General features: G+C 59.2%; 1 protein-coding gene across 1 annotated transcript in view; it reads right to left on the bottom strand.

The window, feature by feature from the left end:
- CCDC40 (coiled-coil domain containing 40) overlaps window positions 1-13,143 on the bottom strand; it is a 36,187-nt gene that overhangs the window by 4,166 nt on the left and 18,878 nt on the right. Inside the window, exons 7-14 of the mRNA XM_013006270.2 lie at window positions 12,426-12,547; window positions 9,905-10,148; window positions 9,628-9,810; window positions 6,964-7,209; window positions 5,796-6,009; window positions 3,060-3,229; window positions 2,757-2,848; window positions 1,273-1,393 (exon numbers count right to left, since the gene is read on the bottom strand). Coding sequence (XP_012861724.2) covers window positions 1,273-1,393; window positions 2,757-2,848; window positions 3,060-3,229; window positions 5,796-6,009; window positions 6,964-7,209; window positions 9,628-9,810; window positions 9,905-10,148; window positions 12,426-12,547 — 1,392 coding nt within the window. The remainder of the gene's footprint in view (window positions 1-1,272; window positions 1,394-2,756; window positions 2,849-3,059; window positions 3,230-5,795; window positions 6,010-6,963; window positions 7,210-9,627; window positions 9,811-9,904; window positions 10,149-12,425; window positions 12,548-13,143) is intronic.

The raw sequence follows: 13,143 nt of genomic DNA, 5'->3' as shown, positions 1-13,143 counted from the left end.
GAGAGAGAGAGAGAGAGAGAGAGAGAGAGAGAGAGAGACCTTTGCCTAGCCCAAGGTTACAGAGATTTTTCTCTTTCTTTTTCTTCTGGAAGTTTCTTACTTTTAGGTAAATGAGTCCATTTTCGTGGGTGGATAGGAGTTGTGGATAAAGGTTCTTTTTTATTTTTGTGTGAGGATGTCTAATCGTTTCAGCTGTGCTTGTTGAAAAAAACAAGCTCACGGACATGGAGTTGATGGTGACTCACAGCGACCCTACAGGACAGGGTAGAACTGCCCCTGTGGGTTCCAAGACTGACTCTTTTCTGGAGTAGAGAGCCCCGTCTTTCTCCAGCGAATGGCCCCTTGAGAAAGCCACTTGGCCATCCTTGCGGCCCTGATTTCCAACGTTCCTCTCTGCCTCACAGATCGGATCTGTGTGTCTCGGCTCCCCCCACACCACGGTGCCTTAGGGATTGTCCCTGCAGCCTTTCTCTCTCCAACTTGGCTCTACCTCAGATCCACAGGGAAGGAGCTTGTTGGTGACCAGGGGCTGAGGGCGACCTGCAGCTGGGAGGGTGCCCCAGGGGTGCGCGATGGGAAAGAGCTGAGCTGCTGGCGAAGGAAGGGAAGGTCAGCAGGGCTGGCGCTCCTCACGGACTGTGGGGCCTGGGAAGCAAGGTGGCCAGGCGGGTTAAGTAAGGGCCGGGCTGCAGGGCAGTTGGAACCCACTAACCGATGCTGGAGGGAAAGATGAGGCTGTCTGCTCCTTAAAGATTTCAAGCCTGAGAAGCCCTCTGCTCCGTCCTGAGCCAGGCCCCCCATGGCAGTGGGTTGGGTGGGGGTAGGGTGGAGAACCGGTGTTGGTGAGACCAAGAGCTGTTTGCCAGCGGGGAGGAGGCACAGCGTGCAGGCCGCTTAGCGATGGATTCAGGGGCGTGAGGCGTAGGGGGCACAGAGCCAGGCCAAGGGTGGGTCACGAGGGGCCGCAAGCCACGCACTGCGCTTGGGCCCGCTGGGGTAGCACAGTGAGTGCCCGGGGAATCCACTCCAGCCACAGCCCCGCCCACAAGCTAACGCCCCGCCCACATGTTAACGCCCCGCCCACTAGGGTCCTCCTTCACCTCCTGCTAGGTCCCATCTCTTCCACCAGGCTCCCCTCCTCCGCGCCTCCCACCCACAGACCCACGCCCCTCCCACCAGGCACCCCTTCACCTCCCGCTAGGACCCTTCTGTCCACCGGGTTCCCACCGACCCCCTCGGCTCCGCCCCCTCCCGCTAGGCCCCGCCCCTCACCTGCATCCGGTGGATCTCCGCCTTCATGGCTCGGATCTCCGCCTGGCCGGTCTCCGAGTCCACAGAGGCGCGCATCTCTTTGGCCAGCTGGATTTTTTTCTCCCACAGCATGATCTGGTGCCTGTGGGGGTAGGAGTGGCTGTGAGGGTTGGGGAAACTGAGGCGAGTCCTCTGCGCTGGGTTCACGGCGGGGTGAGGGCCACCCCCAGCCTTGGACGGTGGGGGCGGGGCGGCGCCAGGGCCCTAAGAGGTATGGGTCTTCTACCCAGCGCCCCCCAGCTTCCACCTGTGAAGGGCATGGCCGTGCCCCTGCGGGTGCCACTGTCGGATTACCTAAAGGGTAAGGTAAGCACGGGCTTACTTGTGCTTACTGGGCACTTAGCCACCCAGCCACCCAGCGAGGGCTGGCGGCCGAGCTGCCTGGAAATGCCCTCATTGGGAGGCGCAGGGGCCCTTCAGCCATTCAGCCGCGGCTGTGAGAATTCTGTCCTGGCTCCGACAGTCTTTCTCCCTAGGAGCGACTGGTGGGTTCCAGCTGCTCACTTTGCTGTTCAAGCAGTCCTGCGGGTCAACCACTACCCCACCTCACTGCCCCCAAGTCTGTCCTGACTCACAGCGACCCTCTAGAGCAGGGGTCCTCAACCTGCCTCACGCCGCCACCCTTTCATACAGTTCCTCATGGGGTGGTGACCCCCAACCACAATATTATTTCCGTTGCTACTTCATCACTGTCATTTTGCTACTGTGATGAATCGGGCGGCCCCTGTGAAAGGGTCGTTCAACCACCAAAGGGGTCGCGACCCACAGGTTGAAAAACCACTGCTGTACCGGGTAGAACTACCCCTGTCGGTTTCCCAGGCTGCCAATCCTAACAGAAATAGAAAGATTACACTTTCTCCGAAGGGGTGGCTGGTGATTTTGAACTGCTGACCTTGTGGTGAGCGGCCCAACCTATACCCACTCCGTCCCAAGGGCTAGAAGCCAAAGGGGCGACCAGAGTCTGGTGCGCAGCCCTGGCCCCTCACAAATGGCAGCTTGGTGGTGGCCTATTAGGGTTCACGTGGGACTCTGGGCACCCTCAGAATGTTTCCCCATGTTCATACAAACGGCCATCGCTGCTTCTCTTTAGGCAAGGTTTCACCGCCACACTCTGCTCCGAGTCGGGGTTTGCCCTTACAAACCCACCCCATTGGTGGAAAAGAAAACAAGGGCTTTCTGGGAGTGGGTGAGGGCCGGCATGACACGTGTGTCAGCACAAGTGACCACTGTTTAGGACACAGGCAGGGAGGGTGGCCCGTGCTTTCTTTGCAAATACTAAGAATCGTATTTTCAGAAACATTGGTCTCAAAGGAAGCCCCTCATTTCCCGCCGACACGCAGTTAGGTGAGGGGCAGCCAGGAAGATGGTGCGGTGCAGCCCCTAGCGGGGCTTCCCGCAGCCTGTCCACGAAGGGGCACTGAGTCGGCAAGGCCGGGACCACTCACTCGGCCTCCACCAGGCTGGTGAGCAGGGACCGCTTCTCCTCGTTGAGCTGAGCCAGCCTCTCCTGCAGCTCCATGCTCTCCCGCTCCGCGGCCTGGGTGAGCAGGGCACGGTCAGCTGGGGGTAGACTCCGGAAGGGAGAGCCCATGGTGGCCATGTCTGGACCCAGGGCTGCAGGACACCCTGGAGAGCTCTGCCCCAGGGTCAAAGTCATCCCCGCGCTACCCCACGCCGCAGCCCCCTCCCGGGCAGCACGTGGGTCTTGGCCTGCGTCTACCTCCCCTGGAGCAGCCAGGCCTATAGACCTTGAGGGAGCGCAGGAACTCGGTCTCGGTCACCATGGTGACCTGCTGCAGCTCCTGGGAGTTGCCCCGGTTCTTGCTCATCAGCACGTTGAGCTGCTTCAGGTCCTTGTCCAGCTCCTTCATGTGGTGCTCCACCTCCTTCTGCTCCTTCTTCTCTTGCGCGATCTTGTCTGCACGGGGGGCAGGGGCGCGGGGCGCTGGCCAGGGTTCGGGCTTTGGCTGGGGCTCAAGGTGCTGGCAGGGGCTTGGGGAGACTGGCCACCACAGCAGGACAACCTTTTGCAAGGCCAGCCAGGGTTCTCTCCCCGGGCTACCTACTGACTCGCTCTCCTTCCGGTGCCCAGAACCCAAAGGAACAAACTGCGCCGGAGAGCACTTCCAGCGGAGGGATTTTGCCAGGAGATCGCTGGCGGAGGGATCTTGCTAGGGGCCTTCAGGAGGACTTGGACCTCCAACCTTTTGGTTCACAGCAGGTCATGACCTATGTCCATTCACTCCTGAGGCCCCTGCCCTCCCACAAATTACACCACTGCCAGGCCAGGAGAGGGGGGGCGGCATCTCCTGAAACCTGGGTTAGGAAGACTGGCCCATTTCTGGGCACTCGGGAGGCCTTGGTGGACAGCGGACAGCCCGGGGGGGAAAGTACTGCAACCTCTGAGAGGTGGCCTAAAGCCCTGTTGACTGTCCCCACAGCACCAGAGGTCAGTCCAGAACAGAACGGACAGGCGGGCTGCTCCAGGGAGCAGGGGGGTGGTTCTGACTGAGAAGGGCCTGATCCAGGCAGCATTTCCCCAGCCTGGCGGGTCAGGAGGGCCCACAAAGACCCACAAATATGACCAGGTGGGACCAAAGAGGTCCTGACAGTCCCTATAGGGATAGTGGCCCCGGAAGGGACCCCTGTCCCGACCCCTGGGACCTGAGACGGCCAGGGGAAGGCAGGGGATGCGGGCCCATGAGACAGTACACTGTGAGCGAGGGTGTCATTGGAGGCACCATTGGGCCTGTTGTGTGGGTCCAGCACCCACACCAACCAGTGCTTGTGGGTGTGGTCCTGTCCGGAAAGAGCCTGTCAGCCTACGTGAGAGGGTGTGTGTCTTAAATCTGATCCCTCCTGAGGGATCCAAAGGGCAAAATAGACAGAGACACGCGTGTCTGGGTTGGAAAGCCACACGGACTGTGGAGGGCAGGCACACTGCAGAGGACTGTGGTGGTTACATAATTTCATGTCAACTTGAAGGTATTCCCACGGGTAGGGGCGGAGTCTAGCCTGTCAATCGGGTCACAGCCTGCTGGTACCTCCTGTGGGCACAGCTTTCTCGTAAGGAAGGCCCTGGGAACCTCTCTCTCTCTGCCCTTCACCTTCCTGCTGGCTGTCCCTGCTGGCGGCCAAGAGCCCTGTAGATGCGTCCACCACCAGTGAATCCACAACATTTTGCACCCACCGGCCCGTGATCTTCCTGCCTTCTGCATCACTGCATGTGGCTGTGTGAGTTTGAAGAAGGACTTAAGGACTCGTATCAGACTTATGGACTAGTATTGGACTTATGGGCCTGATCTGGACTGGGTTGGGATGTATGCTTGATATAATGACTTCTTGATAGAAAGCCCTTTCTTACACATATATGCGTGTCACCGCATTTGTTTCTAGTGAACCTGGTCTAACACCCATGGACTCGATGCTGACTCATAGTGACCCCCGGCGGGTGTCCAAGACTATAGCTGTTTACAGAAGACTATAGCTGTTTACAGAAGTAGAAAGCCCCGTCTTTCTCCTGCGCAGTTGCTGGTGCGAGACTGTAACTCTGTACAGGAATAGAAGCCTCAGCATTCTCCTGAGGAGCAGCTGGTGGGTTTGAACTGCGTACCTTGTGGTTAGCAGCCACCGCACTCGGAGTGAGCTACAATCAATGCTCATGGAAGCAGCAGCCGAGAAATCAAAAGACACAGTGCATGAGGTCAAGGACGTCCCCTTCAGGACGAGAGTGTGCCTGGCCTGAGCCTTGGCATTTTCCACGGCATCCCACGCACGCACGTGAAGGTGGGGCGCTGAATAAGGAAGCCCCCAGGAGACTCGATGCATTTGAACTGTGGTGCTGGAGAAGAATATTGACAGTACCGTGGGCCGCGAAAAGGACCAACTGGTCTGTACCGGGAGAAGTGCAGCCATAGGGCTCCTTCGAGGCAGGGACGGCAAGACCTGGCCTTGCAGACTTCGGACATGTGGTCAGGAGAGACCCGTCCCTGGAGAAGGACATCACGCTTGGTCAAGTGGAGCGCAGGAAGGCGGAGAAGGCCAGGATGGATGCAGGCCTGAGCTCAGGCCTAGCAACTGTGAGGCTGGCGCGCCTTTTGCTCTGCTGTGCACAGGTGGGGTCTCTATGGGTTGGGGCCAACTCGACGGCCCCTCACAACAACAGTACAATGCTTGACCCGAATGACGTCATAAATATCGAAGGGACTCTTGGCACAAAAAGTCCCTTGCCCCTGTTCTCTACAACCAACTCGGAAGGATCGATGGGAAGCGGTTTGGGTGAGGCGGGGGCGGGAGGAGGAGGGGGGCAGTGTGTGCGAGTGACGGAAACCACGAGGAAGGTGGCGCGACTCCTCTGCCACCACTTCTCCTCGATCCTTTCGAGAGCAGGGGCAGGGGGACCTTCTGAAGGATGACCCGGTGACACGTGTGGCGTCGTAGAGTGGCACAGCCCCTCCCCGGAGCGCGGCGCCCCCAGCACTCACTGTCGATGCGCAGCTTCTTCTGCTCCAGGATGCGGAGCTCCTTCTTGAACAGGTCCAGGTCGGCCAGCTGCTCCTCCCGCTGCTGCGTGGCCTGGACCATGTCCTGCTGCAGACGCAACCAGCTCACCTGCGCCTGGGTCACGCTGGCCGTGTGCTCCTCCGACAGCCGCGTCAGCCTCTTGATCTCCAGCTCCAGGGGCCCCAGCTCTTCCCCCTGCAAGTGGGGTTCGGCGGAGGGTGGGGGTGGGGGTGTCAGCGATGGACTGGCTCTGTGGTTGCAACACGGAGCTGAGACACAAACAAAGAGTGTGTGCGGATGGCTGGGGGGCAGGCAGCTGCGAGTGGGGGCCGACAGCCCTCACAACAGCAGGGGTGTTTCATAGAAGGGGGCCCAGAGAGACAGACTCAAGGGAGGGGTGTTTCATAGAAGGGGGGCTCAGAGAGAAAGACTTACAGGGACAGCAGGGAAGGTTGTTTTATAGAAGGGAGCTGAGAGAGAGAGAGAGAGACTCACAGGGACAGTGGGAAGACAGATACCAAGGACAGGCAAGGCACCGGCGCCGGGGTACCAGAAGCTGGAGGGGCGCAGGAAGGCTCTCTCCCCAGCACTGACAGACAGCACAGGTGGACAGAAAGCATGGCCTTGCTGAGGCCCGGCGTCCTCCAGCCCCCAGAACTGTGAGAACATTCCATTCGGTTCTTTGAAGGCCCCCACCCCCTGCCCAAACACAGCCTCCTCCTCTCCATGGCCCCCCAAATGGTTGGTTGGACACCCCACCCCACCCCCTACGGGATAATGAAATTATGATAAACCAACACACACTGCTTTGGATTCGGTTCCAGCTCACGGCCCCTACATGACAGAGTCGAAGGGGCTCCCTGGGGTTTCAGAGGCTGCGGATTTTTGGGGGAGCAGACAGCCTGACCCTTGTCCTGTGCAGTGGCTGGGGGGCTTCAGTGAGCAGCCCAATGGCTTGTCTGTTCGGAAGCAGGTGGCCAGTCCTTTCTCCCAAGCTTCCTCTGGGTGGGGGTCCCAGGGCCAACCTTTGGCATTTGCTCGTTGGCCACACCCAGCAGCCTCCCCACCCCCCACCCCGCTGTATCCTCATTAACTCCTCACAGCTGAGAGTTCCTGAAAAGACAAGCCCCCTCACTCCCTGGGGCTCACCCCCAGCTCGGAGACCATCTGCTCCAGCTGCTTGTTGAAGAAGTTGATGAGGCCTTGCTTCCGCTCAATCAGGATGGTGCGCCGGGAGATCTCGCTCTCGCTGTTGGCGATGAGCTCGGTGAGCCTCTTCACCTCCTTGTCCAGCTCCGCCAACACCTTCTGGTGGCCCTCCAGCCGGCAGTCGGTGTTGGTGATGTTCAGCGTGGTCTGGGCGATCTGGCCGTCGATTTTGGACAGGTGTGTCACCTGCATGAGGCAATGGAAGGTCGTGGGTGCGCCCGTCCCAGTCCTGCTCCAGGGGGAGCCTGCAGGTTGAGTGGGGCGGGGCTGGGGAAGCTATCGGGAGAACTTCCAGATACACATCTCGAGAGCGGGGAGTCGGCATCACCCCCACAAGGAGGACCTGCTTGAAGCGGTGCTTCCAACAGGTAGAAGGGGGTGACCCTATTGGGCTTTCCTCATTAAACCGGCGGTAAGGTCCCACCAACAAGCAGGCCCACTCTCCCAGGCAGCAGGGCTCTCTGTTGTGCCCCCTCCCTCCCGGCCACTGGGAGTCTGACTATTGGCTGACTGAGAGCTTTCAGCAGCGCTCCTGCCACCCCAGAGGTCCCTGTAGTCCACCCCTATGCCCCCTTTCAGCTCTGCAGGTCAGAGAAGACAGGTTTCCGCAGGCCGATTCACAGCTGGAGGGCTTATTAAAAGAATACTTGGGAACACACATTAAAAACCCCAACTCACTGCCATTGAGTTCATGCCCATTCTAAGCAACCCTACAGGACAGGGTAGGAGGGCCCTGGTGTGATTCCAAGACTAGCTCTTTATGGGAGGAGCAAGCCTCACCTTTCTCCCAAAGAGCGACTGGTGGCTTCGAACTGCTGACCTAGCAGTTAGCAACCCAAACTACAAGGCGGGTGAAAACTCCCAGCCTGGGAGCCTGCACGTCCAGCCCTCCGATGAAGCCAGACCCACTTTGGGGGACTGGGGGCGTAGGGATGGGGATGGGGTGGGAGTCTTCCCATTGTCTCAGCCCTTGGGACACAGCTGCTCCTGGTGTGGCCTCAGCTCCCACGCCTCGGTGTCACAGTCCCAGCACCCAAGCCCTCACCGTTCATGCAGCCAGCACCTCTGCTCACTGTGGCCCTGGCTCTCAGCACCCCCTCTGGCTCCTGCTGACCCCCAGCCCTTCCTGGGGGGGGGCACCCCAGCTCTTCCTCCTGAAATAACTGCTAGTGTCACTCAGCCTCCAACAGTCACCATGGTGACACCCAGCACGCCCCATGTTTCCGTGCCCTGGTCACCTGGGACAGACACCTCCAGCATCAGGTCTGGCAGCAGTGCCAGCCTTCATGGCCCCCCACCCCAATGGGCTCTTGTCATCCGAGGTGGCCTGTCACCCACCCCACCGGGTCCTCTCCTCTGCTGAGGCTGGTCCAAGGTGGCCATCCACTTCTGAGGTTTCAGAGGGGCTGTCCACTCTGCAGGATGGCTCCTGTCCCCAAGTTCACAGGTGGTGGGGACCCATCCCTTCCCTGCTGGGTCCCCTGTCAGTATCCCATGCTCACTGTCCTCGGACGCCTGTGTTCCCCGCACCTCAGCTCTGCTCCCAGGCAGTTTCCCTCCTGGGTCTCTGCATAGCAGACACCCTCTGGTGACTGGACCCCCACTCATCCCCCATCAGCACCTCTCCGCATGCACCTTGGCCCCCAAGTGTGAGGGGTTGAGCAGTTAGGGGAAAAGGTCCCCTTTCCAAGAGTTGGGCTTCCAGCAGGTGGGAAATCAAGGGACCCACCAGTTCCTGGGGGCCCTTCACTGCCCTCTGCTGGGGGTCGGTAGAAGCACAGGGCCATCTCCCCTTAAGGAGCCTTGGTGGTGCAGTGGGTTACGAGCTGGCCTGCTAAGCAGAAGGTCGGTGGTTCGAACCCACCAGCCACTCTGAGGGAGCAGGGAGGCTGCCTGCGCATAGACCTTCGCGCTGGGGCAGTCGCCCTGCCCAGGGGGGTTGTTGGCAGGGGGCTTGGTGCCTGTTTGGTGGGATTACAGTCGTGTGCCATGTTTTTTTCTTGTGCCTGTCTGTGCCCTGCAGCACAAACGGGGGTGGGGGACAGTGGGAACCGGAAAGGCCAGGCACAAACCCCCACCCGCCTCCTTCCTGGGCTGCTGTCTTTTGGGTGGAGCGTGGCTCTGGGCAGCTCCCATGTGCAGAGGGCAGCTGGTCAGGTCTGTCCTCCTGATGCGCCTCAGCTGGGGCATCAGCCTTCTGGCTGGCAGCCCAGCTCTGAGCAGTTGGTGCCACCCAGAGCCTGCTGTGAAGACCCGTAGTGACCCCGGGACTGAGAACTGCCTGCCCGCGAGGCTTTTCTCAGTGCTAAGCTTATGGGAGCAGACAGGCAGGTCTCTGGGTGGCGGCTCGGCTCAGAGCCACTTTCCTTGCTCTATAGCCGAGGGGCGGGGCTTCCCCACACCGGCCTGCGGCCCCTATGGCTGAGGGGCGGGGCTTCCCTATAACCAAGAGGCGGTGCTTCCCTATACTTGATGGGCGGGGCTTCCCCAAGCCTGTCCGGTGGCCTCTATTGCTGGGGGCGGGGCTTCCCTCTGGGGGGCGGGGCTTCCCTGCGCCTGCCCTTCGAGCCTGAGGACCACCACCCAGCCTGGCAGCCCTCGCACCAAGTTGGTCTTCTTCTTCTGCAGCTTGATGATGAGCTGGTTGAAGTACTTGGTCATCTTGTTGGAGGTCATGTGCTCCTGCAGCTTCTCAAAGATGCAGGCCTCCACCTTCCGCCTGGTGTTCATCTCGTACTGGATGGCCTGGCTCACAGCGTTCAGATCGGCAGCCACAGCCTCGTGCTCCTGCAAGGGACGGGCAGGGAGGGACGTGGCCTCCGAGGCTCCCTGCCAAGAGGCCCCCCCGCCCGTCCTTTGGAGGGGAGCTCCGCCACCGCACCTGGTGGGCCTGGCCCAGCTTGTCCTCGAGCTCCTGCATGGCCAGCCTGTAGGTGTTGAATTCATTCTGCAGGACCTCCTGTTTGGCCAGACACTGGGCGGTCAGCTTCTGCATGAGGTGGGCCTCGGTGTCCACCCTGAACAGCACACTGGCTAGCTTCTCGTTCCTCTCCTCCTCCTTCATGATAGATTTCTTATATGCTTCTATCTCCCCATCCATGGACTTCATTTGATGCTGGCACTCGCTGCCGGACCGAGAGAGAAGACCAGTGATGTGCTGGCAGGGACGCACGAGGGAGGGGGCGTTGGACACACCCCATGGGACACCTTCCCTCCAGCCCCCCCCCCTCCGTGTAGAGAGAGAAACTAGGGAATGCATGTTTTGCAGACACCACACCCAGCTCCGATCTTCAGCTAGATTGGGGCAGGGTCTGCGGGTGCACAGCCCAAGTCCCAGGCTCTCACTGCTGTGAAGGGGGAGGGGGCAGTGGCCGGCATGTGACATCTGCCAGCTTCTCTAACCTCGACAGTCACTTCTAGAAAGCAAGTGTGATCGCCCCAGCATTTACAGATGTGGATAGGGAAGCGCAGATCCTGGTGTCCTTTCCCCAAAGCCCCACAGCACCCGGGGGCAGCTGCGCAGGGGGTCTGGTCAGTCTCACTTCAATGCTGCTCCTGCCCCTCAGTGCACTGCCGATGGAAAAAGCTAGAAGCCAGGTCAAGTCCAGGGATCCCTGGTGGCTTAGGGGATGACACACTGGCCACTCCAAGGGAGAAAGAGGGGGCTGTGGGCTCCCCCAACGAGTGCCCTTCTCAGAAGCCCTCTATGAGGTCCCTCTGAGTTGGAATCAGACGGATGGAAGGGGGTGCTTTGTTTTGTTTTCAGTGGGTCTGAGATAGTTAAGGTTTATTGTGCTGACCTGCCTGGCCGATAAGCACATGGGATTAATTGAAGGGCGGAGGGATAAATGGCTCAGTGAGTCACCCCTTTCTAGTTCTCAGGACTCTTGCTTTGTGATGGTTGGATCAGGGTGCGGCTGCCTCAGCCAGTTCCCTGCTTCAGCTGGCAAGGCTCACTTCCTGCAAGACATCCCTGAGAAGAAGCTACATGGACCTACCCCGATGCAGCCCTGGGTGCTGGAGCAGCCTCATGGGATCCCAGCCAGCGCTGAGATGCTTACACACTGTTTCGGCTTTCCTCCTGCAGCCGGTGTCATTGCGTGTGCTTTGTGGGATACAGGAGGACTTTGTGGAATGGTGTTGGACAGATGGGCTAATGTTGGACTGGTGGGCTTGGCCAGCATTGGGTTGGGATGCTTTCTTAATGTACATTTACCTTTCAAATAAAACTCTCTTAGATACATATGAGTTTCTGTGGATGTGTTTCTCTAGTCTACCCTGACTAACACAGGGTCCCATCAGCCTGAGACCTAGAGAGAGCCTGGAGAGAGACCAACTCCTGGGGCAGAGCACTCATGCTGTCAAGTGTAACCCACTGCCATCAAGTTGATTCCGACTCATAGCAACACTCCACAGGGTTCCCCAGACTCTACATCAGTGGTTCTCAACCTTCCTCATGCCGCGACCCTTTCATACAGTTCCTCATGTTGTGGTGACCCCCCCAACCATAAAATTATTTTTGTTGCTACTGCATAACTGTCATTTTGCTACTGTGATGAATCGGGCAACCCCTGTGAAAGGGTCGTTCGACCCCAAAGGGGTTGGGACCCAGAGGTTGAGAACCACTTCTCTACATCGCCTGGCTCCCTGGTGGATTTGAACCACCGACCATGTGGCTATCAGTCCAACACCTAACCCATAGCACCACCAGGGCTGATCTAAAGAGTCAATGCAATTACAATCGCAATCCCAGGAGGCTATTTCTATTTTTTAATTAAGAAATTGGCAAGCTATCCTAAAGTGTGTATGGAAATATAAAGGACCTAGACTAGTCAGAACCACTTTGTAGATGATCACACCATCTGATTTTAAGACTTTCGGTCAAGCCACAGTTATCCAGATAGTGTGACTAAAACTGGGGGCCGAGCAGACAAATGCACTATGGACGGCTGGCGGGGTCCTGACTGCTGACTGGCCAGTTGGAGGTTGGGGTCCACCGAGTGGAGCTCAGGGGTCAGCCTGGCCATCTACACCTGAAGCCCATCAGCTTGCAGTCCCGGCCCGGCCCAGGGGTGGGTGGGGCGCCACAGAACAGGGATGACTGCATGGGAACTCAGGCCCAAAGACACCCACCCCTGCTGCCACCACCTGCCAAGGGGGCCTCTGACGCCCTGACCACCCCATCCTGGAGGGTGCTAGGATGGAGTCTTGGTCAGTCTGCGGCAGAGCAGTGTCTAAGGCACACTGTCTGCAATAGGGGCTGAAGCCCAACTTCAAGGTGTGATTATCGCCTCTCACTCCCTCCCCACCCAGAAAGACCTCTGGGAGCTGGAGCACAGCGGGGTCCAAAGACAAGGGGGGCTCCAGGTGTGCCTCTGTGCCCGCCCCCCAGCTCCCCGCACCTCAGGGCGTCCAGGATGGTCTTGTGAGCCGCATCTCGGTGCTTCATCCCCAACAGGCTGGTGGCCCACTGCTGCAAGATGTGCTTCTTCTCCATGCTGATGGCCTGGATCTCAGTGCAGGCCTGGGTGGGGAGAGGGCGCCCAGCTGCTTTCTCTTACGCACCCCCCCCCCTTAATCAGCGGTTTGTTTTGTGAGTCAGTGTGGCCACACCCTGGCTCCCAGGGGTCTGCACGAGCTCAGGGCTGGCGGCTTCTGGTGCCATCACCCCGCCCTTGGAGGGGGCCTGCCCTTGAGCGCTGTCAGCCTCCAGACCAGAGCTCTCCCTGCGCTCTGTACTCTCCTGGCCCTTGGCCCACGGGTCAGACTCCGGCCTGCTGCTGGGCCCGGGGATTCTGGACTTGGGGCCCCCACATGGAGTGTTCCAGGCCCTTGAAGTAAATCAGGCATTCTGTGTGTGTGTGTGTGTTTACATATATACACACTGGAAGACGAAACTCAGTGCCATAGAGTGGATGCTGCTCACAGCGCCCTCCCTGTGGGTTTCTGAGACAATGACAGGTGACAGGAGTAGAAAGGAGCTGCTGGTGACTTTGAACTGCTGACCTTGCAGTTAGCACCCCAGTGTGTGACCCCTAGACCACCAGGGCTCCTGCTATAAACACACGTACATCAGGGCTCCTGACACACACACACACACACACACACACACACACACAC

This window comes from Echinops telfairi, unplaced genomic scaffold (assembly GCF_000313985.2).
Source record: "Echinops telfairi isolate 266 unplaced genomic scaffold, ASM31398v2 ScPeMD7_7458;HRSCAF=8496, whole genome shotgun sequence".
NCBI classification, from domain to species: Eukaryota; Metazoa; Chordata; class Mammalia; order Afrosoricida; family Tenrecidae; genus Echinops; species Echinops telfairi.
This window is presented reverse-complemented; position numbering and strand designations above follow the sequence as displayed.